Raw genomic sequence first — 26,474 nt, 5'->3', positions numbered from 1 at the left:
ATCAGTTTAACATAGAGCCCTATAGTGTGATCAGTTTAACATAGAGCCCTATAGTGTGATCAGTGTAACATAGAGCCTTATAGTGTGATCAGTTTAACATAGAGCCTTCATGAAACACCACAAAGTAGGATTACATTCATTTTCAGATTTCCCCCGCCCCCCCCACCATCGATACACCGGAAGCTGTCATAGGGTGTATCATTCAGAGTGTGACCTGCCTTCCACCTGGGCAGTTATGTGGGTTAACCCTACTCATATCACTGTCCTAGAAATGCCCCAGACATGATGAAAACAAGCCCAGGTTCACCCAGGGGGAAATCCCCCTTTAACTGACACATACTTTGGTGCCTCAACTTTAGCGAGACCAACATGTTGATCAACAGCTCATAGGGAGTAACACACAGTTCTCCAGTAAGTCTCTGCAAAGGGTGAAATAATATGTGTGTGCGTGTGTGTGTGTGTGTGTGTGTGTGTGTGTGTGTGTGTGTGTGTGTGTGTGTGTGTGTGTGTGTGTGTGTGTGTGTGTAACGGATCTCGTCCTCCTCTTCTGAGGGGTGTGTGTGTGTGTGTGTAACGGATCTCGTCCTCCTCTTCTGAGGAGTGTGTGTGTTTGTGTGTGTGTTTAAATTATTTTTATTTCTACTTTGCACATTCTTCCATTGCAAATCTACCATTCCAGTGTTTTACTTGCTATATTGTATTTACTTTGCCACCATGACCTTTTTTTGCCTTTACCTCCCTTATCTCACCTCATTTGCTCACATCGTATATAGACTTGTTTATACTGTATTATTGACTGTATGTTTGTTTTACTCCATGTGTTGTTGTATGTGTCGAACTGCTTTGCCTTATCTTGGCCAGGTCGCAATTGTAAATAGAACTTGTTCTCAACTTGCCTACCTGGTTAAATACAGGTGAAATAAATAAAATAAAAAAATGTAAACCAACTGTATCACTCAAACAAATTCAACAAGTAACCCAATATCACCATGACATGCTGTGACATTGGTACTAAAGCTGCATCATTCCAGACCAGTTAAGACTGCAATTGATGTTGAATTATTGTCTGATAAATGACATTCCACCTCCTGTGGTCTTTGCTTATTCTTGTTGTGTGGTTCCTAATCTCTCCTCACCATGGTAACACATGTACACTGCCCAGAGGGTGGTCTGTACATCAATAGCACTAAAACCTCATATCAAATAAAACACAGACGGATGTCCCACTGGGGATGTCTTTGATGGTCTGATGGCACTGATGGCATTTACTACACAGCGTGTTCCCTTAATGTTGCAGGTGTATCAACCCCTGTCTGTTTGGTCACTGCTGTGTTGGGAAGAAACAGAAAGATGTAATTTTACAGTTTGACATTTTGCTCTGCAAAAGTTATTTTACGTGTGGAGTTACAGCTGGATGGCAGGGGGTCAAAAGAAGGACTATATCAGGGATACCCTAATTAAAGGGATACCCTCATTAAATGTAAAGGGATAGCCTAATTAAAGGGATACCCTCATTAAAGGGATACACTAATTAAAGGGATACCCTCATTAAAGGGATACCCTCAGTAAAGGGATAGCCTAATTAAAGGGATACCCTCATTAAAGGGATACCCTCATTAAAGGGATAGCCTAATTAAAGGGATACCCTCATTAAAGGGATAGCCTAATTAAAGGGATAGCCTAATTTCCAAAGGATTCTGGCTGGCAGTTGGGAAATATATTTTTAAAATATTAATTCCTTTGACATCTAGCCACAACAAACAGAGGAGGGAGGGCACTTTTGACTAGGTCTCAGCTGTTACTGGCGAGCAGACTCCACACTTCCACACAGTTTAGAACGGGTCAGAACGGTCGAGAAAAGTGGTTGACACGAACGCACCATCACTGTTGATTAACTACCATGTACTGAGAGATCAGAGAATACTAGCTCACTACTGTCAGAGGGCATTACTAGAGAGAACAATCCCACTGACGAGTACAGGACACAACCTTATACTCGTCAGCACGGGACCTATAGTAATAATCTGTGGATGTACTGAGGTTAGAGAGACCACGCTAGTCTTGATTAGAAGATCATCTGTATCTGTGTGTTGTTTTTATCGCGGGCCACTGGGAAGAAAAACCTCCCACAGCTGCCCTGTAGCTGTCCTTAAGTTACACTGCAGTAGTGTGAAGCCAGGCTAAACACATCCTTCACAGCTAATGTCCCTGAGCTGCCAGGGCTACTGAGGAGCAAGGGCATTCAGGGTACAGTTAGATACACTTGACTGAACAAAGAGTAACTGAGGGCCAGCTGTGTGAGGAGAAGGAGTAGCCATAACAACAGTAATCAGGTCACGACCTGCCACTGACCCTGCCTCAGTTGGGCTGGCCAGACTGTGTGTGTGTGTGTGTCCACCTGCCTGCGAGTGTGTGTGACTGTGTGTGCACTTGTGTCTGTGAGTGTGTGCTCGAACTTCACGCTGTCTCTCATCCCTCTCTCACACAGAGAGACATCCATCCATTTAGTCAGAAATGGCCGTTAAACCACAGCTGACAGCAGAGGAACACTAATGACCCAGAATCCTGTGCAGCGAACCACGGGCACCCATTATACGAGCAGCACCACTGCACAAACACACACACTACCACGTCACCCATCACCTCACGTCTCCCACGGTCACTGCCTCTCTGACACAAATTACAATCTCCACCCAGCCTCCCAGACAGGCAATTTTTCAACACTCCAACTGTATCTGAAAAGTGTCATTGTTTATAGGGAAAACATACCAAATTGAGGTAATAAGATTCATACCGGTATTTTAATCTTTATCATTCCGATGACATAATGAGCTACGGTGGAGATGTGGTTGTAATTATCTTTGCAGTGAATAAGTAGGGGACACTGTATTTGACCAAGAGACAGATGACTTGTCAATATAACCGCTGTGGGAGAATTGTCATCGCAAGAACTTGTGTGGCTCCATATTGATTTACCTCATACTCAAACTCCTCTGGCCTGTCCACTTCAGCTGGGGTGTTGGAGAGGTACTCTGGACACTCGTAGAATTCATGCTCCATGGTGTGGATGGAGTGACAGCTGAGGAGAGACAGAATGAGAGGAAGAGCGAGGGGGAAGAGGAGAAAGACAGATGTGTGAGTTTACAAGCTGGTTTCAACACCTTTATCCCTGTGTTGTGCATATTGGCCACAAACATAAAATCCCTTTCACAACCTCCAGGAAAGCAACTAATGACAGGGATCTATACACACATTGTTTCATTTTAAACATGGACGCATTTTAACAAGACAAAAAAAACCATGTAAGTGACAGAAGCTGTGAAAAGACCTGGCACCTATACAGAGACATGTCAGCCCTGGTATAACCAGCCCCCAGTAACATCACTGTTGTTTAGAATCACAACAGCATCCATTCTGCCTCCCCCTTCTCAGCCGTATCACAGACCAGGGAACGGATGATTTGTAGTTTATAGGACATAATGTATTTCATTTCTGGCCCAGTAAAGACCTATAAATAGACTGAGAATGAACGTAGTGCTGTACAACAGTCACTCCATTTGTTTTTAATCACCTTGTAAACTCTTGATTACATGCCAGTTGGAGAGCATCCTAATGACATTAAAGGGATGTGATCAGCTGTACTGGGGAGGGGGGGGGCAGTAATGCTGCTGTCCTCCATGATACAGTAGAGGCTCTGATCAACCACATCAGGTTGATGTAACCCATAATAAAGCATCTCCATCTTGAGGAGAACCATCCAAGGGGCCACTCATACAAATGTAGACATTCACCACAGTAAGTCACCTTGGATAAAAGTGTCTACTAATGGCACATATTATTACATTAGCCACATGTTATTCATTCATATTCAAGGGCAACCCACGTTCTTTCTCAATAAAGGGTTTATCTATTAGAAAGTTCCGTCAGAAAATTCAGGCCAAACCTATGAGTCACATACAGGACATGTATTACTCAGACAGAAGTCTACAACAATGGTTCTCAAATCCTGACTCCCTGTATATTAACCCCGAGTGAGGTTATCTCTATGGCAACGAGGCACACCTCACCTGACAGCAGGAAGGGTTAGGATGGAGGTTAGGGTTAGGGTATGTTTTAAGGCTAGGGTTAGGGTAAGTTTTAAGGCTAGTGTTAGGGTAAGGGATAAGGTTAAGGTTATAGTTAGGATTAGATGCCCCTCACCTGTCTGACAGCAGAAAGGGGCAGATGTCAGGTACAGGTGGAGTAGCAGGCCTCAGCTTAGCCAGGGCCATGATGTGTTCAAAAGTGATGTCCGTCTGCGTGCACACGTCCACCACGTGAACTTCCTGTAATGTTTGGTGTGAGTGGGTGGGGTTGCCATGGCGACGGACAACCTGCACCACGATGGGGTCTCTTCTGATGACCTCCACCATCTCGTCATGGCTGGCCTTGGAGTAGTCCCTGCCATTCACCTGAACAGGGAAGAGATAGAAGAGTCTTAAACCTATGTACACAGTACAGGAATAACTAGGTGTCTATGTGGTGAGTCAGTATCACAAAAGCTAGACTCTTCCCACATTCAAGTCCCTACCATTCCCAAGTCCCCACCATTCCCAAATTCCTACCATTCCCAAATCCCTAACATTCTCAAGTCCCTACCATTCTCAAGTCCCTAACATTCTCAAGTCCCTAACATTCCCAAGTTCATACCATTCCTAAGTCCCTACCTTTCCAAAGTTCCTATCATTCCCAAGTCCCTCCCATTCCCAAGCCCCTACCTTTCCCAAGTCCCTACCATTCCCAAGTCCCTACCATTCCCAAGTCCCTATCATTCCCATGTCCCTACCATTCACAAATCCCCACCATTCCTAAGTCCCTATCATTACCATGTCCCTATCATTCCCATGTCCCTACCTTTCAGAAGTTTCTATCATTCCCAAGTCCCTACCATTCACAAATCCCCACCATTCCTAAGTCCCTATCATTACCATGTCCCTATCATTCCCATGTCCCTACCTTTCTGAAGTTTCTACCATTCCCAAGTCCCTAGCATTCCCAAGTCCCTAGCATTCCCAAGTCCCTAGAATTCCCAAGTCCCTATCATTCCCATGTCCCTACCATTCCCAAGTCCCTACCATTCACAAGTCCCCACCATTCCTAAGTCCCTATCATTCCCAAGTCCCTATCATTCCCATGTCCCTACCTTTCCGAAGTTTCTACCATTCCCAAGTCCCTAGCATTCCTAAGTCCCTATCATTCCCATGTCCCTACCTTTCCGAAGTGTCTAGCATTCCCAAGTCCCTATCATTCCCATGTCCCTACCTTTCAGAAGTTTCTATCATTCCCAAGTCCCTATCATTCCCAAGTCCCTATCATTCCCATGTCCCTACCTTTCCGAAGTTTCTATCATTCCCGAGTCCCTATCATTCCCATGTCCCTACCTTTCAGACGTTTCTATCATTCCCAAGTCCCTACCATTCCCAAGTCCCTATCATTCTCATGTCCCTAACTTTCCGAAGTTTCTACCATTCCCAAGTCCCTAGCATTCCCAAGTCCCTATCATTCCCATGTCCCTACCTTTCCGAAGTTTCTACCATTCCCAAGTCCTTAGCATTCCCAAGTCCCTAGCATTCCCAAGTCCCTAGAATTCCCAAGTCCCTATCATTCCCATGTCCCTACCATTCCCAAGTCCCTACCATTCACAAGTCCCCACCATTCCTAAGTCCCTATCATTCCCAAGTCCCTATCATTCCCATGTCCCTACCTTTCCGAAGTTTCTACCATTCCCAAGTCCCTAGCATTCCTAAGTCCCTATCATTCCCATGTCCCTACCTTTCCGAAGTGTCTAGCATTCCCAAGTCCCTATCATTCCCATGTCCCTACCTTTCAGAAGTTTCTATCATTCCCAAGTCCCTACCATTCCCAAGTCCCTATCATTCCCATGTCCCTACCTTTCCGAAGTTTCTACCATTCCCAAGTCCCTAGCATTCCTAAGTCCCTATCATTCCCATGTCCCTACCTTTCCGAAGTTTCTATCATTCCCGAGTCCCTATCATTCCCATGTCCCTACCTTTCAGACGTTTCTATCATTCCCAAGTCCCTACCATTCCCAAGTCCCTATCATTCTCATGTCCCTAACTTTCCGAAGCTTCTACCATTCCCAAGTCCCTAGCATTCCCAAGTCCCTAGGATTCCCAAGTCCCTATCGTTCCCATGTCCCTACCATTCCCAAGTCCCTACCATTCACAAGTCCCCACCATTCCTAAGTCCCTATCATTCCCAAGTCCCTATCATTCCCATGTCCCTACCTTTCAGAAGTTTCTATCATTCCCAAGTCCCTACCATTCCCAAGTCCCTAGCATTCCTAAGTCCCCATCATTCCCATGTCCCTACCCTTCCGAAGTTTCTATCATTCCCAAGTCCCTATCATTCCCATGTCCCTACCTTTCAGAAGTTTCTATCATTCCCAAGTCCCTACCATTCCCAAGTCCCTATCATTCCCATGTCCCTACCTTTCCGAAGTTTCTACCATTCCCAAGTCCCTAGCATTCCTAAGTCCCCATCATTCCCATGTCCCTACCCTTCCGAAGTTTCTATCATTCCCAAGTCCCTATCATTCCCATGTCCCTACCTTTCAGAAGTTTCTATCATTCCCAAGTCCCTACCATTCCCAAGTCCCTATCATTCCCATGTCCCTACCTTTCCGAAGTTTCTACCATTCCCAAGTCCCTAGCATTCCTAAGTCCCTATCATTCCCATGTCCCTACCTTTCCGAAGTTTCTGTCATTCCCAAGTCCCTATCATTCCCATGTCCCTACCTTTCAGAAGTTTCTATCATTCCCAAGTCCCTACCATTCCCAAGTCCCTATCATTCCCATGTCCCTACCTTTCCGAAGTTTCTACCATTCCCAAGTCCCTAGAATTCCCAAGTCCCTACCATTCACCAAATGGAGGAGATGGACGTGTTCTGTTAGTCCTATGTCGTGAGCCCACAGAGAAGCAGCATATGTGATATTGTAGAGTGCACCTAGTGATCCAATTACAGCCTGCTGAGTACCAGTCTGTTTCTGCATCAGCCAACACCTTTGTCATTGTCTTGCCAAGGCAACAACATAAACCATTTGAAAACACTATTATATTACAATGCTACGATTTCACACACGGATCCTCCTTTCTTCTCCATTCTTATTCATATCCAGTACTGAACTGACTTACTGAGACCTCCTACCCACCACAGACCAGAACAGTGGACCCCTGGGACTAACAGTTCAGTAATGATCCCTGAGAGCCTGGGTGAGCCTGGAGAAGAAAACCTGTCAGTTTTAAAGGGTACCTGCTGTCTCTCCAGGGGAGGGGGAGGTGGAGAGGGAGAAGGCCAGGGTGGAGGCCTCTTCCCCTGGGTTGGACTGGTCTGAGCTCTGGGTCTCTGTCTCTGGGTCTGATCATCACAGCACTGTGGGGTTCAAACTAGATGTCTGGGTTTCAGTGGGAGGTACACTCATCATACTGACACCTGCCAAGTAACACCTGAGCTGAGGCTAGGGTTAGGGTTGAGGCTAGGGTTAGGGTTAGGGTTGAGGCTAGGGTTAGGGTTGGGATTGAGGCTATGGTTAGGGTTGAGACTAGGGTTAGAGTTGAGGTAAGGGTTGAGGTTTAGGGTTAGAGTTGAGGGTTCGGGTTAGAGTTGAGGGTTAGAGTTGAGGGTTAGGGTTGAGAGGGTTTCTGTTGGTGTCAAACCTTGGGTTGCACGGGCCTATTGCAACTTCCTGCTCTGTCTGCATATTGCAAGTCAGTCTGGTCTGAAGAAGGTAGAACATTGGGCCGGTTTTTGCCTGAGGGATCGACGAAGGCAAAGAGCTGAGGCTAGGGTTAGGGTTGAGGTAAGGGTTGGATGTCCCTCATCTGTCTAATGGTCTGCAGTCATCTGTGACCTCAGATACACGGTTTATCCAATTACAGAGCCTCATTACAGTACAGATGTCAAATTCATGTTCAATCAATCACATCCTCAGATTTATTTTCATCACGGATTGTTGAAATGTGTCAGGATGCCAAACTGGGGCGCACACACACACACACAGATACACACACACACACACACACACACACACACACACACACACACACACACACACACACACACACACACACACACACACACACACACAAACATACGCACATGGATACACATGTACGCACCCACTGATACACACACACCCAGAACTGAATGAATCTATTTATTATTAAATGAGATGCAGAAATAAAGAAATAGATGGTTGCTCTATTCAGCTCTGTAATGAGTTAGAAACCAGCTCCATTTATCTCTTTAATGAGTTAAAAAACAGCTCCATTTATCTCTGTAATGAGTTAGAAACCAGCTCCATTTATCTCTGTAATGAGATAGAAACCAGCTCCGTTTATCTCTGTAAAGAGATTGAAACCAGCTCCATGTATCTCTGTAATGAGGTTAAAACCAGCTCCATGTATCTCTGTAATGAGATAGAAACCAGCTCCATGTATCTCTGTAATGAAATAGAAACCAGCTCCATGTATCTCTGTAATGAAATAGAAACCAGCTCAATGTATCTCTGTAATGAGTTAGAAATGTGTGTGTGCGTATGTGTGTGTGTGTGTGTGTGTGTGTGTGTGTGTGTGTGTGTGTGTGTGTGTGTGTGTGTGTGTGTGTGTGTGTGTGTGTGTGTGTGTGTGTGTGTGTGTGTGTGTTGTGTGTTTGGGTATGTGTGAGTGAGGTGATGCATGACAGAGTCTGCCCATGAAACCTTTGTTGACCTGAACTTCCCTCACTATCAGAGTTACTTCCTGGATCAGCACCCAGCAGACACCACCCAATGTAGAGAACCTAACTGACAGAAGACAGCAACTAGCTGTTAATTTACTGAATCTAAACCCAGTGACCTTGGTGGACCTGAGCTACCCTTACCTGACTGACTAACTGATCACCTGACTGACTATTAGATCTCCTGACTGACTATTAGATCTCCTGACTGACTATTAGATCTCCTGACAGACTGTTAGATCTCCTGACTGACTGTTAGATCTCCTGACTGACTGTTCGATCTCCTGACGGACTGTTAGAACTCCTGACTGACTGTTCGATCTCCTGACTGACTATTAGATCTCCTGACTGACTATTAGATCTCCTGACTGACTATTAGATCTCCTGACTGACTATTAGATCTCCTGACGGACTGTTAGATCTCCTGACTGACTGTTCGATCTCCTGACGGACAGTTAGATCTGCTGACTGACTGTTAGATCTCCTGACTGACTATTAGATCTCCTGACTGACTGTTAGATCTGCTGACTGACTGTTAGATCTCTTGACTGACTGTTAGATCTGCTGACTGACTGTTAGATCTCTTGACTGACTGTTAGATCTCCTGACTGACTGTTAGATCACCTGAATGACTGTTAGATCTCCTGACTGACTGTTAGATCTCTTGACTGACTGTTAGATCTCCTGACTGACTGTTAGATCACCTGAATGACTGTTAGAGCTCTTGACTGACTGTTAGATCTCCTGACTGACTGTTAGATCTCCTGACTGACTAACTGATCACCTGACTGACTGTTAGATCTACTGACTGACTGTTAGATCTACTGACTGACTGTTAGATCTCCTGACTGACTAACTGATCACCTGACTGACTGTTAGATCACCTGAATGACTGTTAGAGCTCTTGACTGACTGTTAGATCTCCTGACTGACTGTTAGATCTCCTGACTGAGTATTAGATCACCTGACTGACTGTTAGATCTCCTGACTGACTGTTAGATCTCCTGACTGACTGTTAGATCTCCTGACGGACTGTTAGATCTCCTGACTGACTGTTAGATCTACTGACTGACTGTTAGATCTCCTGACTGAGTATTAGATCACCTGACTGACTGTTAGATCTCCTGACTGACTGTTAGATCTCCTGACTGACTGTTAGATCTACTGACTGACTGTTAGATCTCCTGACTGACTGTTAGATCTCCTGACTGACTGTTAGATCTCCTGACTGATTGTTAGATCTCCTGACTGACTGTTAGATCTCCTGACTGACTATTAAATCACCTGACTGGCTGTTAGATCTCCTGACTGACTGTTAGATCTCCTGACTGACTGTTAGAGCTCTTACCAAGATCAGCATACAGCAAAAACAGAATAAAACAACACCCTGTGGTTAACCACTAATAGAGAAATAACATGTATCTTATTTGACCTGAGCTACACTCTCAGAGTTACTGCCTGGCTCAGCACACAGCAATACAGCAAAGACCATCTGTGAACTGTGATGTTTTAATCTCTGTGCTCTCTCTCAATTACATTTAACGGGCTTTATTGGCATGGGAAACATGTTTACATTGCCAAAGCAAGGGAAATAGATAATAAACAATGGTTTATTTCACTTTTCCTCCATCATGCTTTTTGGCTGGCTGGCTGGCTGGCGCACTTTCAGAAGAGCTGAGAAGAGGAGATCAGTCAGCCTAAAAGCATGATGGATGAGGAGCGTTTCTGAAGTCTGTGGGCTTTCCATTGATATTGTATCTATTATGTTTAGGCATGAGTTAGGCATTCTTCAACCACCTGCCCCCTGCATAGCCTGCTGGGTAACGTAGTCTAAATGTTATTAACACATAACAACACATCTTCTTTCCTTTAAAATAAAACTACTTTTCTATGTAACTACACATGTCACATTTGTTTACTCAACCTGCATAACATGCAATTTCAATAGCACACATTTCTTTCCCCCAAATTGAAAAAAAAAATGTTTACATTATTTTTTCTACTAAATATTGTCTGTCCAACAATACTATTGTGGCTCTATTTCTTTTCACATAAACAAAACATTCAGTCCAGGTGCCCTTTTTGTATTTTTTTAGCAGTTTTTTTTAGCAGTTTTCAATCAGCCTTTCAGGGGCTCTGACAGTCCTTTTTGGTGGTTCTGCTGAAGTGCTTCCTGAAACAGTTGGACAGCGTTCACAGTCAGTCAGGATGTTCTGACTGAATTGTCCATTTCTAAAGGCATTTGACGCTTCAGCAGTATCCTCCAGGGTGAATTGGTGAATGGCTGAAGCCTTAGATCCACTCTGTTTTGTCTCAGTTGTGATCCATGCTCCGTTTGGATCTCATAGGATCGCGGTGCAACTTCTCTCTGCACACACCCTTGCTGCATCCAGGTTCCTGTAGTGATGTCTTAGAGTCGTACATGATCTCCAGGTTTCAGTTCAGGTAAGTGTTTTGCACTTTTGTCGTGTTGCTGTTTTTGTTTGTCTTTCTGTTTTTCCTTTGTGAGTTTGACTTTGTGAGCACCTCTGGGTGTTAACAAGTCCTCATGGATGGCTAGGTTGGTTCTGATGCGACGTCCCATCAACATTTGTGCAGGTGAAAGTCCGTTCTGCAGCGGTGCGCTGCGGTAGATCATCAGATTTTTTAGGGAATCCTCCTTTCCATCGTGTGCCTTTTTTCATCAGACAATTTTGACTGAACTCTCTGCTAAGCCATTGGACTTTGGGTAGTTGGAGCTGGAGGTGTTGTGTCGGAATCCCCAGTCGTTAGCGAACGATCGGAATTCGGAACTTGAGAACTGCGGGCCATTGTCCGAGTACAGTTCAGACGCAGCCCCATGTCTTGCAAAGACTGATTTCAGGTAGGTGATTACAGCTTTGCTGGAGGTAGTTGGCAGTGTTGCTACTTCAGGGTAGTTTGAGTAGTAGTCGGTAACAACATTGTGACTTATGCCGTTGCAGTCAAAAGGTCAACTCCAACTTTGTAGTAGGGTCTGTTGGGTACTGGATCAGGCATTAGCGGCTCTGCTTGCTGCTTTGGCCTGTAGGTCAAACACAGTTCACATGATTTCCTGGTTCATTCTTGGCCAGTACATTACTTCTCGTGCTTGTCATTTGCATTTTTCCTCACCGAAGTGGCCCTCGTGTATTTTCTGTAACATTTCTTTGCATTGTGTCATGGGAATGACAATCTTGTTGCCTTTGAACACTATGTCATCCACAACAGCAAGCTCTGCTCTGCTCTGCACATCCAGTAATCTTGTATTCCCCTTGGACAGTTGTTTTTCTGTGCGGGCCATCCTATCAGTGTTGTTTCTTTCAACTCTGTCATTGTTTGGTCAGCTGCGGTCTCTCTTTTGATCTGCTCCATTCTCTCAGAAGACACAGGAAGTGATGCTACGATCATTTCGACGTAGGCCTGAATCTCAGTGTTTTTCTGTGTGCCGAAGCTCTCCTTCTTGTCGACTGCTGCTCGAGAAAGAGAGTCGGCGGCGAACATGAACTTTCCCGGGGTATAGATCATCTTCACATCATACTTTTGCAGTCTGATCAACATTCTCTGGATTTTCATTGGACAATCATTCAGTGGCTTAGACATGATTGACCACAATGGTTTGTGGTCGGTTTCTACTTCAAAGTCTTGTCCGTAGACGTACTGGTGAAACCTTTTGCAAGCGTATGTGCTCGCCAGTAGTTCTTTCTCTATTTGTGCATACCTTGTCTCTGCGCCTGTCAAGGCTCTGGACGCATAAGCGACGGGTTGCCATTTGTCGTCATGCTGTTGCAGAAGAACTGCTCCCAGGTCAAACTGTGACGCGTCTGCAGAAATCCTTGTGCTTTTCTCTGGATCATAGAACCTGAGCACTGGCTCTTCTGTGATTGTCTTCTTTAGGTTTTTGAAGCAGTTTTCCTGTTCATGGGACCATTCCCATTCATTTTTCTGTTCCAGAAGACATCTGAGTGGAGCGGACTATGCTGACAGTTAAGGTATGAACTTTGCAAGGTAGTTGATCATGCCCATGAAGCGTCTCACATCGTCCTTGTTCTTCTGGTCCTTCATGTTGTTGATGGCTGATGTTTTCCTCTGGTCTGGTTTGACTCCGTCCTCTGAAAGTACATCTCCCACGAAGGTAAGTGTTTTCACACCAAACTCGTATTTGTCCTTGTTTAGTTTTAGGTTGACTTTCCGTGTCAGATCCAGCACTGGTCTCCCTCTCGCATCGTGTTCTTCTTTTGTGGGCCCTCAAATGATGATGTCATCCATCATAGTCTCCACTCCTGGAATGTGCTCGAAGATCATGTGGATTGTCTTGCGGTAGACCTCTGGCGCTGAAAGAATCCCATATGGTAGACAAAGAAATCTGTACCTGCCCTCAGGTGTTGTTGAATGTGCATAGCCTTTAGCTTGCATCATCTAGCTTCATTTGCCAGAATCCTAATGAGGCATCAAGCTTACTGATCCACATTGCTCCAGCAAACTGCGACATTATCTTTTCTCTGGTTGGCATCTTGAAATGCTCTCTCTTGATTGCTTAGTTGAGATCTCTCGGGTCTCGGGTCTAGACATATCCTGAGATCGCCGTTCTTTTCCCCCACAATAACCAGTGACCCAGTCTGTAGGTTCATCCATTTGTGTGATGACATCCATCTTTTCCATGAGTCCGAGTTCCTCTTTGAGCTTTTTCCTCAGTGCAAATGGAACTTTTCTGCATGCATGTACAACTGGAGTCATTTTGTCATCAGTACACAGTTGTGTTCTCCTGGTAAACTTCCAAGACCCTCAAACACGTCCTCATACTCAGCCAGTAGCGATTCTTGGTCATTTTCAGTCTGTGATGTCACTACATACACTCTTTTCAACAAATTGAGCTTTTCACATGCATTGATTCCAAGAATAGGCTGTACACTCTTTTCCAAAATCAGCAGCTGTGCTCTGAACTGTTTTCCTTTGTGCTGTAAAGTTACTATGCGGCTTCCTTTGACTGGTACGTTCTCCCCAGTATAACCAGTAACCTTCATTTCCACCTTCAGTGTTTTGTAGTCATCCAGAGACAACAGGTTTACCTGTGCTCCAGTATCAAGCTTGAATGGTATTATAGTTTCATTCACCTTCAGTGTTTTGTAGTCATCCAGAGACAACAGGTTTACCTGTGCTCCAGTATCAAGCTTGAATGGTATTATAGTTTCATTCACCTTCAGTGTTTTGTAGTCATCCAGAGACAACAGGTTTACCTGTGCTCCAGTATCAAGCTTGAATGGTCTTATAGTTTCATTCACCTTCAGTGTTTTGTAGTCATCCAGAGACAACAGGTTTACCTGTGCTCCAGTATCAAGCTTGAATGGTCTTATAGTTTCATTCACCTTCAGTGTTTTGTAGTCATCCAGAGACAACAGGTTTACCTGTGCTCCAGTATCAAGCTTGAATGGTATTATAGCTTTATTCACAGTCAATGGCACAATCCATTCAGCATTTACTGCATTGCATATTTCCACAGAATCAACAAAGAATTCTTCAATCTCCTTGACTGTGTGAACCTTTTTCTTTGGAGCCTCAGCTTTGCAGCATTTTGAGTAATGATTATTGTTCCCACAGTTGTTACATGATCTGCCATATGCAGGGCATTTTTTTGGCTTGTGGATAAATCCACATTTTCCACATGTAGTGTTTTCTCTCTTTTGTGTGTTTTTGTTTTGTAAGGTGTTGTGTGTATTGCTCCTCTCTGGTTATTGCATACACTGACATCTCATCCCTGCACAGCTCTTTAGCTTGTGCTCTGGTGGTTTCAGCTGCTCGACACATATTCACTGCTTTATCCAAAGTTAAATCTTGCTCACGCAGCGATCTCTCCTTGAGTCCATTGTCAACTATGTCACAGACTATCCTGTCTTTCACTAGCAAGTCTTTCAGATTTTCAAATTCACACGTTTTGCTCAGTGCGTTCAGCTCAGCCAAATACTGGTCAAAACTGACTCCTGGTTTCTGATCATGAGAGAAAAACTTGTATCTCTCAAATGTGACGTTCTGGCTTGGTACAAAGGACTCCTCAAATTTAGCCATTAGCACAGTCAATGTCAAGTTTGCCTCGTCTTGCTGAAAGATATTGTAAATGTCCAATGCATCCTCTCCAATAACATGCAGAAAAATGGAAGCTTTCAATTTGTCATCATCTCCCCCTGCACCACTGGCTGCTAGGTAGATATTGAATCTCTGCTTGAAACGTTTCCAATTGTCAGCTAAATTGCCTGTTAACTGCATAGGAGTAGGAGGACTAAGGCTGTCCATCACGGAGAACAGGAACAGTGTCAATTTCCCTTACTTCAGTGTGTTGCTCATCAACTTGCTCATCAACAGATTCCAATGCAGCCTCGCTCTCGCTGCTGTCACTCTAGCTGCCGTCACTCTAGCTGCTGTCACTCTAGCTGCTGTCACTCTAGCTGCTGTCACTCTCGCTGCTGTCGCTCTCGCTGCTGTCACTCTCGCTGCTGTCGCTCTCGCTGCTGTCACTCTAGCTGCTGTCGCTCTCGCTGCTGTCACTCTAGCTGCTGTCACTCTCACTGCTGTCACTCTAGCTGCTGTCGCTCTCGCTGCTGTCACTCTCGCTGCTGTCACTCTCGCTGCTGTCACTCTAGCTTTTGTCACTCTAGCTGCTGTCACTCTAGCTGCTGTCACTCTCGCTGCTGTCACTCTCGCTGCTGTCACTCTAGCTGCTGTCGCTCTGCGCTGCTGTCGCTCTCGCTGCTGTCACTCTAGCTGCTGTCGCTCTCGCTGCTGTCACTCTAGCTGCTGTCACTCTCACTGCCGTCACTCTCGCTGCCGTCACTCTCGCTGCTGTCACTCTCACTGCTGTCACTCTCGCTGCTGTCACTCTCGCTGCTGTCGCTCTCGCTGCTGTCACTCTAGCTGCTGTCACTCTCGCTGCTGTCACTCTCGCTGCTGTCACTCTCGCTGCTGTCACTCTCGCTGCTGTCACTCTCGCTGCTGTCACTCTAGCTGCTGTCGCTCTCGCTGCTGTCGCTCTCGCTGCCGTCACTCTAGCTGCCGTCACTCTCGCTGCCGTCACTCTCGCTGCCGTCACTCTAGCTGCCGTCACTCTCGCTGCTGTCATTCTAGCTGCCGTCACTCTCGCTGCCGTCACTCTCGCTGCCGTCACTCTCGCTGCCGTCACTCTCGCTGCCGTCACTCTCACTGCCGTCACTCTAGCTTTTGTCGCTCTCGCTGCTGTCGCTCTCGCTGCTGTCACTCTAGCTGCTGTCACTCTCACTGCTGTCACTCTAGCTGCTGTCGCTCTCGCTGCTGTCACTCTCGCTGCTGTCACTCTCGCTGCTGTCACTCTAGCTTTTGTCACTCTAGCTGCTGTCACTCTAGCTGCTGTCACTCTCGCTGCTGTCACTCTCGCTGCTGTCACTCTAGCTGCTGTCGCTCTCGCTGCTGTCGCTCTCGCTGCTGTCACTCTAGCTGCTGTCGCTCTCGCTGCTGTCACTCTAGCTGCTGTCACTCTCACTGCCGTCACTCTCGCTGCCGTCACTCTCACTGCCGTCACTCTAGCTGCTGTCACTCTCGCTGCTGTCGCTCTCGCTGCTGTCGCTCTCGCTGCTGTCACTCTAGCTGCTGTCACTCTCGCTGCTGTCACTCTCGCTGCTGTCACTCTCGCTGCTGTCACTCTCGCTGCTGTCACTCTCGCTGCTGTCACTCTAGCTGCTGTCGCTCTCGCTGCTGTCGCTCTCGCTGCCGTCACTCTAGCTGCCGTCACTCTCGCTGCCGTCACTCTCGCTGCCGTCACTCTAGCTGCCGTCACTCTCGCTGCTGTCATTCTAGCTGCCGTCACTCTCGCTGCCGTCACTCTCGCTGCCGTCACTCTCGCTGCCGTCACTCTCGCTGCCGTCACTCTCACTGCCGTCACTCTAGCTTTTGTCGCTCTCGCTGCTGTCGCTCTCGCTGCCGTCACTCTAGCTGCCGTCACTCTCGCATCCGTCACTCTCGCATCCGTCACTCTCGCATCCGTCACTCTCGCTGCCGTCACTCTCGCTGCCGTCACTCTCGCTGCCGTCACTCTCGCTGCCGTCACTCTCGCTGCCGTCACTCTCGCTGCCGTCACTCTCGCTGCCGTCTCTCTCGCTGCCGTCACTCTCGCTGCCGTCACTCCGCTGCCGTCACCTAGCTGCCGTCACTCTAGCTGCCGTCACTCTCGCTGCCGTCTCTCTAGCTGCCGTCCTCTCGCTGCCGTCACTCCGTCACTCGCTGCCGTCACTCTCGCTGCCGTCACTCTCGCTGCCGTCACCTCGCTGCCGTCACTCTCGCTGCCGTCACCTCGCTGCCGTCACTCTAGCTGCCGTCACTCTCGCTGCCGTCCACTCCGCGCCGTCACCTCGCTGCCGTCACTCTCGCTGCCGTCACTCTCGCTGCCGTCACCTCGCTGCCGTCACTCTCGCCGTCACTCTCGCTGCCGTCACTCTCGCTGCCGTCACTCTCGCTGCCGTCCACTCTCGCTGCCGTCACTCTCGCTGCCGTCACTCTCGCTGCCGTCACCTCGCTGCCGTCACTCGCTGCCGTCACTCTCGCTGCCGTCACCTCGCTGCCGTCACCTCGCTGCCGTCACTCTAGCTGCCGTCACTCTCGCTGCCGTCACTCTCGCTGCCGTCACTCCGCTGCCGTCACTCTCGCTGCCGTCACTCTCGCTGCCGTCACTCTCGCTGCCGTCACTCTCGCTGCCGTCACTCTCGCTGCCGTCACTCTCGCTGCCGTCACTCTAGCTGCCGTCACTCTCGCTGCCCGGCCACTCTCGCCGTCACTCTAGCTGCCGTCACTCTCGCTGCCGTCACTCTAGCTGCCGTCACTCTCGCTGCCGTCACTCTAGCTGCCGTCACTCTCGCTGCCGTCACTCTCGCTGCCGTCACTCTAGCTGCCGTCACTCTCGCTGCCGTCACTCTAGCTGCCGTCACTCTCGCTGCCGTCACTCTCGCTGCCGTCACTCTCGCTGCCGTCACTCGCTGCCGTCACTCTAGCTGCCGTCACTCGCTGCCGTCACTCTAGCTGCCGTCACTCTCGCTGCCGTCACTCTAGCTGCCGTCACTCTCGCTGCCGTCACTCTAGCTGCCGTCACCTAGCTGCCGTCACTCTCGCTGCCGGTCACTCTAGCTGCCGTCACTCGCTGCCGTCGCTGCCGTCACTCTCGCTGCCGTCACTCTCCGCTGCCGTCACTCTCGCTGCCGTCACTCTCGCTGCCGTCACTCTCGCTGCCGTCACTCTCGCTGCCGTCACTCTCGCTGCCGTCACTCTCGCTGCCGTCACTCTCGCTGCCGTCTGCACTCTCGCTGCCGTCACCTAGCTGCCGTCACTCTCGCTGCCGTCACTCTCGCTGCCGTCACTCTAGCTGCCGTCACTCTCTAGCCGCCGCGCTGCCGTCACTCTCGCTGCCGTCACTCTCGCTGCCGTCACTCTCGCTGCCGTCACTCTCGCTGCCGTCACTCTCGCTGCCGTCACTCTCGCTGCCGTCACTCTCGCTGCCGTCACTCGCTGCCGTCACTCTCGCTGCCGTCACTCTCTGCCGTCACTCCGCTGCCGTCACTCTCGCTGCCGTCACTCGCTGCCGTCCACTCTCGCTGCCGTCACTCTAGCTGCCGTCACTCTCGCTGCCGTCACTCTCGCTGCCGTCACTCTCCGCTGCCGTCACTCTAGCTGCCGTCACTCTCGCTGCCGTCACTCGCTGCCGTCACTCTCGCCTGCCGTCACTCTCGCTGCCGTCACTCTAGCTGCCGTCACTCTCGCTGCCGTCCACTCTAGCTGCCGTCACTCTCGCTGCCGTCACTCTAGCTGCCGTCACTCTCGCTGCCGTCCACTCCGCCTCTCGCCGTCACCTAGCTGCCGTCACTCGCTGCCGTCACTCGCTGCCGTCACTCTCGCTGCCGTCACTCTCGCTGCCGTCACTCTCGCTGCCGTCACTCTCGCTGCCGTCCACCTCTAGCTGCCGTCACTCTCGCTGCCGTCACTCGCTGCCGTCACTCTCGCTGCCGTCACTCTCGCTGCCGTCACTCTCGCTGCCGTCACCTAGCTGCCGTCACTCTCGCTGCCGTCACTCTCGCCGCCGTCACTCTCGCTGCCGTCACTCTCGCTGCCGTCACTCTAGCTGCCGTCACTCTCGCTGCCGTCACTCTCGCTGCCGTCACTCTGCTGCCGTCACTCTCGCTGCCGTCACTCTAGCTGCCGTCACTCTCGCTGCCGTCACTCTCGCTGCCGTCACTCTCGCTGCCGTCACTCTAGCTGCCGTCACTCTCGCTGCCGTCACTCTAGCTGCCGTCACTCTCGCTGCCGTCACTCTCGCTGCCGTCACTCTAGCTGCCGTCACTCTCGCTGCCGTCACTCTAGCTGCCGTCACTCTCGCTGCCGTCACTCTCGCTGCCGTCACTCTAGCTGCCGTCACTCTCGCTGCCGTCACTCTCGCTGCCGTCACTCTCGCTGCCGTCACTCTAGCTGCTGTCACTCTAGCTGCTGTCACTCTAGCTGCTGTCACTCTAGCTGCTGTCACTCTCGCTGCCGTCACTCTAGCTGCCGTCACTCTCGCTGCCGTCACTCTAGCTGCCGTCGCTCTGGCTGCTGCGGCTCGTTGTCCTCGCTCTTGCAAGCTAGCATCTTCGACTTCTCACGTCACTTGACTTGTGGTAGAATGTTCAATTTTAGTCACGGAGATTTACAGTTACTCCTTTCTTTTCTCTGTCTCGTTATAGCGACTACCAATCTGACACCATGTTCCTTATAAAATGACAAACCGGGGCGTAGGTTTAACTACTTTTAATGAACATATACTTTAGCTAGAAAACTCCATGTTTAGCCATGCAAGGCATTCTTCAACCACCTACCCCCCGCATAGCCTTAGGGGTAACGTAGTCTAAATGTTTTTAACACATAACAACACAGAGTCTATGGTATTTTCAGTGGTTTGACGACTGGATTGATGTCTGAGAGTAATGCCTTTTGATCGAAGCTTGCTTTCTCATAACGTCAACACAGCTTCCTAACGTGTGCAACCTGAAACGTACACACAGACATACTGTATCTCGTCTCATACGGTAAGGAAACATACAGAGAACACCACATGAGGTACTTCCTGGTTCCCTCGAGGTAAAGGTTACTGATGTCAATGCAACATGGCCCCCATGGACCTGTGTGTGTTTGAAGTGAGAGCTCTTGTCTTCCCCAACCCCAGTCTGTGAAGGTCAGTAGTTATTGTGGTCTACCACGTCACTCTCGCTGCCGTCACTCTCGCTGCCGTCACTCTAGCTGCCGTCACTCTAGCTGCCGTCACTCTCGCTGCCGTCACTCTCGCTGCCGTCACTCTCGCTGCCGTCACTCTAGCTGCCGTCACTCTCGCTGCCGTCACTCTAGCTGCCGTCACTCTCGCTGCCGTCACTCTCGCTGCCGTCACTCTAGCTGCCGTCACTCTCGCTGCCGTCACTCTAGCTGCCGTCACTCTCGCTGCCGTCACTCTCGCTGCCGTCACTCTCGCTGCCGTCACTCTCGCTGCCGTCACTCTCGCTGCCGTCACTCTCGCTGCCGTCACTCTAGCTGCCGTCACTCTCGCTGCCGTCACTCTAGCTGCCGTCACTCTCGCTGCCGTCACTCTCGCTGCCGTCACTCTAGCTGCCGTCACTCTCGCTGCCGTCACTCTCGCTGCCGTCACTCTCGCTGCCGTCACTCTAGCTGCCGTCACTCTAGCTGCCGTCACTCTAGCTGCTGTCACTCTAGCTGCTGTCACTCTCGCTGCCGTCACTCTAGCTGCCGTCACTCTCGCTGCCGGCACTCTAGCTGCCGTCACTCTCGCTGCCGTCACTCTCGCTGCCGTCACTCTCGCTGCCGTCACTCTCGCTGCCGTCACTCTCGCTGCCGTCACTCTAGCTGCCGTCACTCTCGCTGCCGTCACTCTCGCTGCCGTCACTCTAGCTGCCGTCACTCTCGCTGCCGTTACTCTCCGCTGCCGTCACTCTAGCTGCCGTCACTCTCGCTGCCGTCACTCTAGCTGCCGTCACTCTCGCTGCCGTCACTCTCGCTGCCGTCACTCTCGCTGCCGTCACTCTAGCTGCCGTCACTCTCGCTGCCGTCACTCTCGCTGCCGTCACTCTCGCTGCCGTCACTCTAGCTGCCGTCACTCTCGCTGCTGTCACTCTAGCTGCTGTCACTCTCGCTGCTGTCACTCTCGCTGCTGTCACTCTCGCTGCCGTCACTCTAGCTGCCGTCACTCTCGCTGCCGTCACTCTCGCTGCCGTCACTCTCGCTGCCGTCACTCTAGCTGCTGTCACTCTAGCTGCTGTCACTCTAGCTGCTGTCACTCTAGCTGCTGTCACTCTCGCTGCCGTCACTCTAGCTGCCGTCACTCTCGCTGCCGTCACTCTAGCTGCCGTCGCTCTGGCTGCTGCGGCTCGTTGTCCTCGCTCTTGCAAGCTAGCATCTTCGACTTCTCACGTCACTTGACTTGTGGTAGAATGTTCAATTTTAGTCACGGAGATTTACAGTTACTCCTTTCTTTTCTCTGTCTCGTTATAGCGACTACCAATCTGACACCATGTTCCTTATAAAATGACAAACCGGGGCGTAGGTTTAACTACTTTTAATGAACATATACTTTAGCTAGAAAACTCCATGTTTAGCCATGCAAGGCATTCTTCAACCACCTACCCCCCGCATAGCCTTAGGGGTAACGTAGTCTAAATGTTTTTAACACATAACAACACAGAGTCTATGGTATTTTCAGTGGTTTGACGACTGGATTGATGTCTGAGAGTAATGCCTTTTTGATCGAAGCTTGCTTTCTCATAACGTCAACACAGCTTCCTAACGTGTGCAACCTGAAACGTACACACAGACATACTGTATCTCGTCTCATACGGTAAGGAAACATACAGAGAACACCACATGAGGTACTTCCTGGTTCCCTCGAGGTAAAGGTTACTGATGTCAATGCAACATGGCCCCCATGGACCTGTGTGTGTTTGAAGTGAGAGCTCTTGTCTTCCCCAACCCCAGTCTGTGAAGGTCAGTAGTTATTGTGGTCTACCACAGGGTGTAGGGGTCAGGAAGAGACCCTGACAGGAGACAGGGCTATCAGGGTAGTAGTCCTATATTGATTACAGACCTTAATAATATCAGGCTACTCAAGTAAAATGTCAAATGATTTCATCAATAGACCTGTTCTATGTAGCTCTGGTTGAGAGCTAGCCTTGTCTCCAGCCTTTCCTGTTGAGGTCTGTTATCTCAAGATAAGAGCAGAATATGTTAGCCAGTGATGCTCCACTCCAGTCTATGAGACTGTATCCTGTTTACAGACAGTAAACTCTTCACGTGTTACATAGACTGGTATCCAGTGATGTGGCCCTACAGACAGTTAACTCTTCACGTGTTACATAGACTGGTATCCAGTGATGTGGCCCTACAGACAGTAAACTCTTCACGTGTTACATAGACTGGTATCCAGTGATGTGGCCCTACAGACAGTGAACTCTTCACGTGTTACATAGACTGGTATCCAGTGATGTGGCCCTACAGACAGTAAACTCTTCACGTGTTACATAGACTACCCTGGAGCGCCAAGTGGACCAGATGATTGAGTAGAAATAGAAATATGTTTGTCAAAAAATGTCTACCCTCTTCAATGACATCACACTTGCAGCACACGATCTTATCAACTAAGATGGCTAAATGGTGTTGCCTGTTGTCGATATGAACAGGTGAGATAAGTAGATAAGTGTGTGTGTGTGTGTGTGTGTGTGTGTGTGTGTGTGTGTGTGTGTGTGTGTGTGTGTGTGTGTGTGTGTGTGTGTGTGTGTGTGTGTGTGTGTGTGCGTCTCAACCTGCAGGGGGCACATTGAGATAAGAGCTCGATGGAAACCTCTCAACCTCGCAGCTACGGCTGACAGATAGCATGCCTTTGTGAGCTAATGGAAACAATCACGCGCGCACACACACACACACACACACACACACAAACACAGTTTAAACCTGCATTACGTCAACCCTAATAGCGTCAAACCGCGGCTACAGGTTGTTTAGATAGAGACAGTTTCTCTGCATATTGAAAGAGATTACAATAGACTGCAACACAATGAGAACAGCAGGCAGTTTCCTCTAGAGAACCAGACAGTCTATTCAGCAGGGATCATATGCTTCTCCTCTCCTAAAGATACTGTGTTCCAAATGACCCCCCTAGTCCCTATATAGTGCACTTCTTTTGACCCAGGCTCTGATGAAATGTAGTGCACTGTAAAGTGAATAGGTTGCTGTTTGGGATGCTCAACAGCATTGGTAAGAGTACAACAATTAACTTGATCTTCGTACCCTCTGACTGAATTGAAGTTCAGATGTTTTTTTCTAATAATGGATATCCAATGTTGCGATGCCGACAGACACAGGATGATGGATTCTATTTCCATGATGATGAAGGGAGAGACACTCAGCTGGCCAGGGCCAAACAATCTCCAGACCTAATTTAGTCAACAGCGTATTGAAAATGAGTCCTATCTCGTCTGACTGGGGAAGTCTGGAATCTGACATGTCTCGTTTCAATAATAACAGTGTCTTGACACAATATGGCAACCGGTTCCAATATGAGAGAGATGATGGTTTGATGATCAGTTGTTTTTAATCAACTGTGTAGTGCAAGGGCAAAAACCAGACTGATCCTAGTACTGCATGGGGAAAGGAGCCACTACCTAAAACAAACAGATCCTTGTACTGCATCCTCAACCAGACTGATCCTAGTACTGCATCCTCAACCAGACTGATCCTGGTACTGCATCCTCAACCAGACTGATCCTGGTACTGCATCCTCAAGCCTCAACCAGACTGATCCTGGTTCTGCATCCTCAACCAGACTGATCCTGGTACTGCATCCTCAACCAGACTGATCCTGGTACTGCATCCTCAACCAGACTGATCCTTGTACTGCATCCTCAACCAGACTGATCCTAGTACTGCATCCTCAACCAGACTGATCCTGGTACTGCATCCTCAACCAGACTGATCCTGGTACTGCATCCTCAACCAGACTGATCCTGGTACTGCATCCTCAACCAGACTGATCCTGGTCCTGGTACTGCATCCTCAACCAGACTGATCCTGGTACTGCATCCTCAAGCCCTCAACCAGACTGATCCTGGTACTGCATCCTCAACCAGACTGATCCTGGTACTGCATGGGGAAAGGAGCCACTGCATCCTAACACAAACTGATCCTAGTACTGCATCCTCAACCAGACTGATCCTGGTACTGCATCCTCAACCAGACTGATCTTAGTACCTCATGGGGAAAGTAGCCACTATGCAGTTCTGACACTGCTTCTACATATACAAGAATTCAGTCAAAAGTGAAAATGGGCTAAAGTAATTTGGAAAAATATTTTATTTGAAAACTCTTACATTAGCGCCCAACAACTGCAGCTATGTAATGTCTGGGTGAAACTACTTTAAAAGGTCTGGTATTTGGGCAGTAATACTTTCTTCAAAGTTAATGCTGCTTCTCGTTAGCGTCATTAGAGCGAAATGGATGAAACAGAGTGCAGAGAGATCAGAGGTGATTCATATAATTCAAAGTCACTACATCCATTTCAGCAGAGTAGCGTTACTCTGTCGACCTTTCTGAAATCACTATATTTAGCCCCAGTCTCATCTGCTACATCAGGGATCATCAACTACAATCAGTTACGTGATGATTTTTGTAGACTGCAAACTGACCACAAGAAGCCAAAACAGAGATAATATTTGATTAAAACATAATAATTTACATGTTTATACAATCACGTCTCTCTATTATGCGCGGGAACCCTGCCCTGCATCCTTTATTTACCTCCCCCTCTGTCACGCCCTGATCTGTTTCACCTGCCCCCTCCAGGTGTTGCTTTTCCCCCCAGTGTATTTATCCGAGAGGATGAATCAAGAGCTGGAAACCACCCTCAGATGTATGGTCTACAACAACCCGTCCACATGGTCGTCCTTCATTGTCTGGGCCGAGTACGCGCACAACATCTTGCGCTCCTCCTCCACTGGTCCCTGCACGAGTGTCAGTTTGGCTATGCTCCTCCATTGTTCCCGGACAAGGAGGCAGAAGTCAGAGTGCCTTCAGCCTTGAAGTTCGTCAGACGCTGTCGGCTTATGTGGAGGAAGACCCGTCTTAATCTTCTGCGTTCCTCACAGCGGTGCCAAAGACAAGCCAACAGACGTCGCCGTCCCGGGCCTACCCTGCGCCTCGGCCAGAGAGTCTGGCTCTCAACTAAGAACTTATCGCTACGGGTGGAGTCTCGCAAGCTGTCCCAGAAATACATTGGTCCCTTCAAGGTTGCCAGGAGAGTGAATCCCATTACTTATCGCCTGCACTTACCCAGATCCCTTAAGATTCATTTCAGATTGTCAGTGACGTGTACGCTGAGGAACTTGAAGCTTTTCACCTTCTCCACCGCGGAGAAGGTGCTCCCTCTTCTGTCCATAATCAGCTCCTTTGTTTTGTTGACGTTGAGGGAGGGGTTCTTTTCCTGTCACCACTCCTTCAGGGCCCTCATTTCCACATTGATCTGGTACTGGTACTGGTACTCCCTGTATATAGCTCCACATTGATCTGGTACTGGTACTGGTACTCCCTGTATATAGCTCCACATTGATCTGGTACTGGTACTGGTACTCCCTGTATATAGCTCCACATTGATCTGGTACTGGTACTGGTACTCCCTGTATATAGCTCCACATTGATCTGGTACTGGTACTGGTACTCCCTGTATATAGCTCCACATTGATCTGGTACTGGTACTGGTACTCCCTGTATATAGCTCCACATTGATCTGGTACTGGTACTCCCTGTATATAGCTCCACATTGATCTGGTACTGGTACTGGTACTCCCTGTATATAGCTCCACATTGATCTGGTACTGGTACTCCCTGTATATAGCTCCACATGGATCTGGTACTGGTACTGGTACACCCTGTATATAGCTCCACATTGATCTGGTACTGGTACTGGTACACCCTGTATGTAATGTTGCTCCATTCTTGTGTATTTTATTTTATTCCTCTTGTGTTGCTTTTTTATTTTTAAACTCTGCGTTGTTGGGAAGGGCTTGTAAGCATTTTAGGGTAAAGCCTATTTTAGGGTAAAGCCTACACCAGTTGTATTTTAGGGTAAAGCCTACACCAGTTGTATTTTAGGGGTAAAAGCCTACACCAGTTGTATTTTAGGGTAAACCAGTTGTATTTTAGGGTAAAGCCTACACCAGTTGTATTTTAGGGTAAAGCCTACACCAGTTGTATTTTAGGGTAAAGCCTACACCAGTTGTATTTTAGGGTAAAGCCTACACCAGTTGTATTTTAGGGTAAAGCCTACACCAGTTGTATTTTAGGGTAAAGCCTACACCAGTTGTATTTTAGGGTAAAGCCTTTGTATTTTAGGGTAAAGCCTACACCAGTTGTATTTTAGGGTAAAGCCTACACCAGTTGTATTTTAGGGTAAAGCCTACACCAGTTGTATTTTAGGGTAAAGCCTACACCAGTTGTATTTTAGGGTAAAGCCTACACCAGTTGTATTTTAGGGTAAAGCCTACACCAGTTGTATTTTAGGGTAAAGCCTACACCAGTTGTATTTTAGGGTAAAGCCTACACCAGTTGTATTTTAGGGTAAAGTCTACACCAGTTGTATTTTAGGGTAAAGTCTACACCAGTTGTATTT

General features: G+C 48.4%; 1 protein-coding gene across 1 annotated transcript in view; it reads right to left on the bottom strand.

The window, feature by feature from the left end:
• LOC135528999 (PDZ domain-containing RING finger protein 4-like) overlaps positions 1-26,474 on the bottom strand; it is a 99,913-nt gene that overhangs the window by 36,742 nt on the left and 36,697 nt on the right. Inside the window, exons 2-3 of the mRNA XM_064957960.1 lie at positions 4,201-4,451; positions 2,977-3,079 (exon numbers count right to left, since the gene is read on the bottom strand). Of these exons, the coding sequence (XP_064814032.1) occupies positions 2,977-3,079; positions 4,201-4,451 (354 nt within the window). The remainder of the gene's footprint in view (positions 1-2,976; positions 3,080-4,200; positions 4,452-26,474) is intronic.

Source organism: Oncorhynchus masou, unplaced genomic scaffold (genome assembly GCF_036934945.1).
Source record: "Oncorhynchus masou masou isolate Uvic2021 unplaced genomic scaffold, UVic_Omas_1.1 unplaced_scaffold_1071, whole genome shotgun sequence".
Lineage (NCBI taxonomy): Eukaryota > Metazoa > Chordata > Actinopteri > Salmoniformes > Salmonidae > Oncorhynchus > Oncorhynchus masou.
Note: the sequence above shows the minus strand (reverse complement) of the source record. Positions and strands in the feature narration are given on the sequence as shown.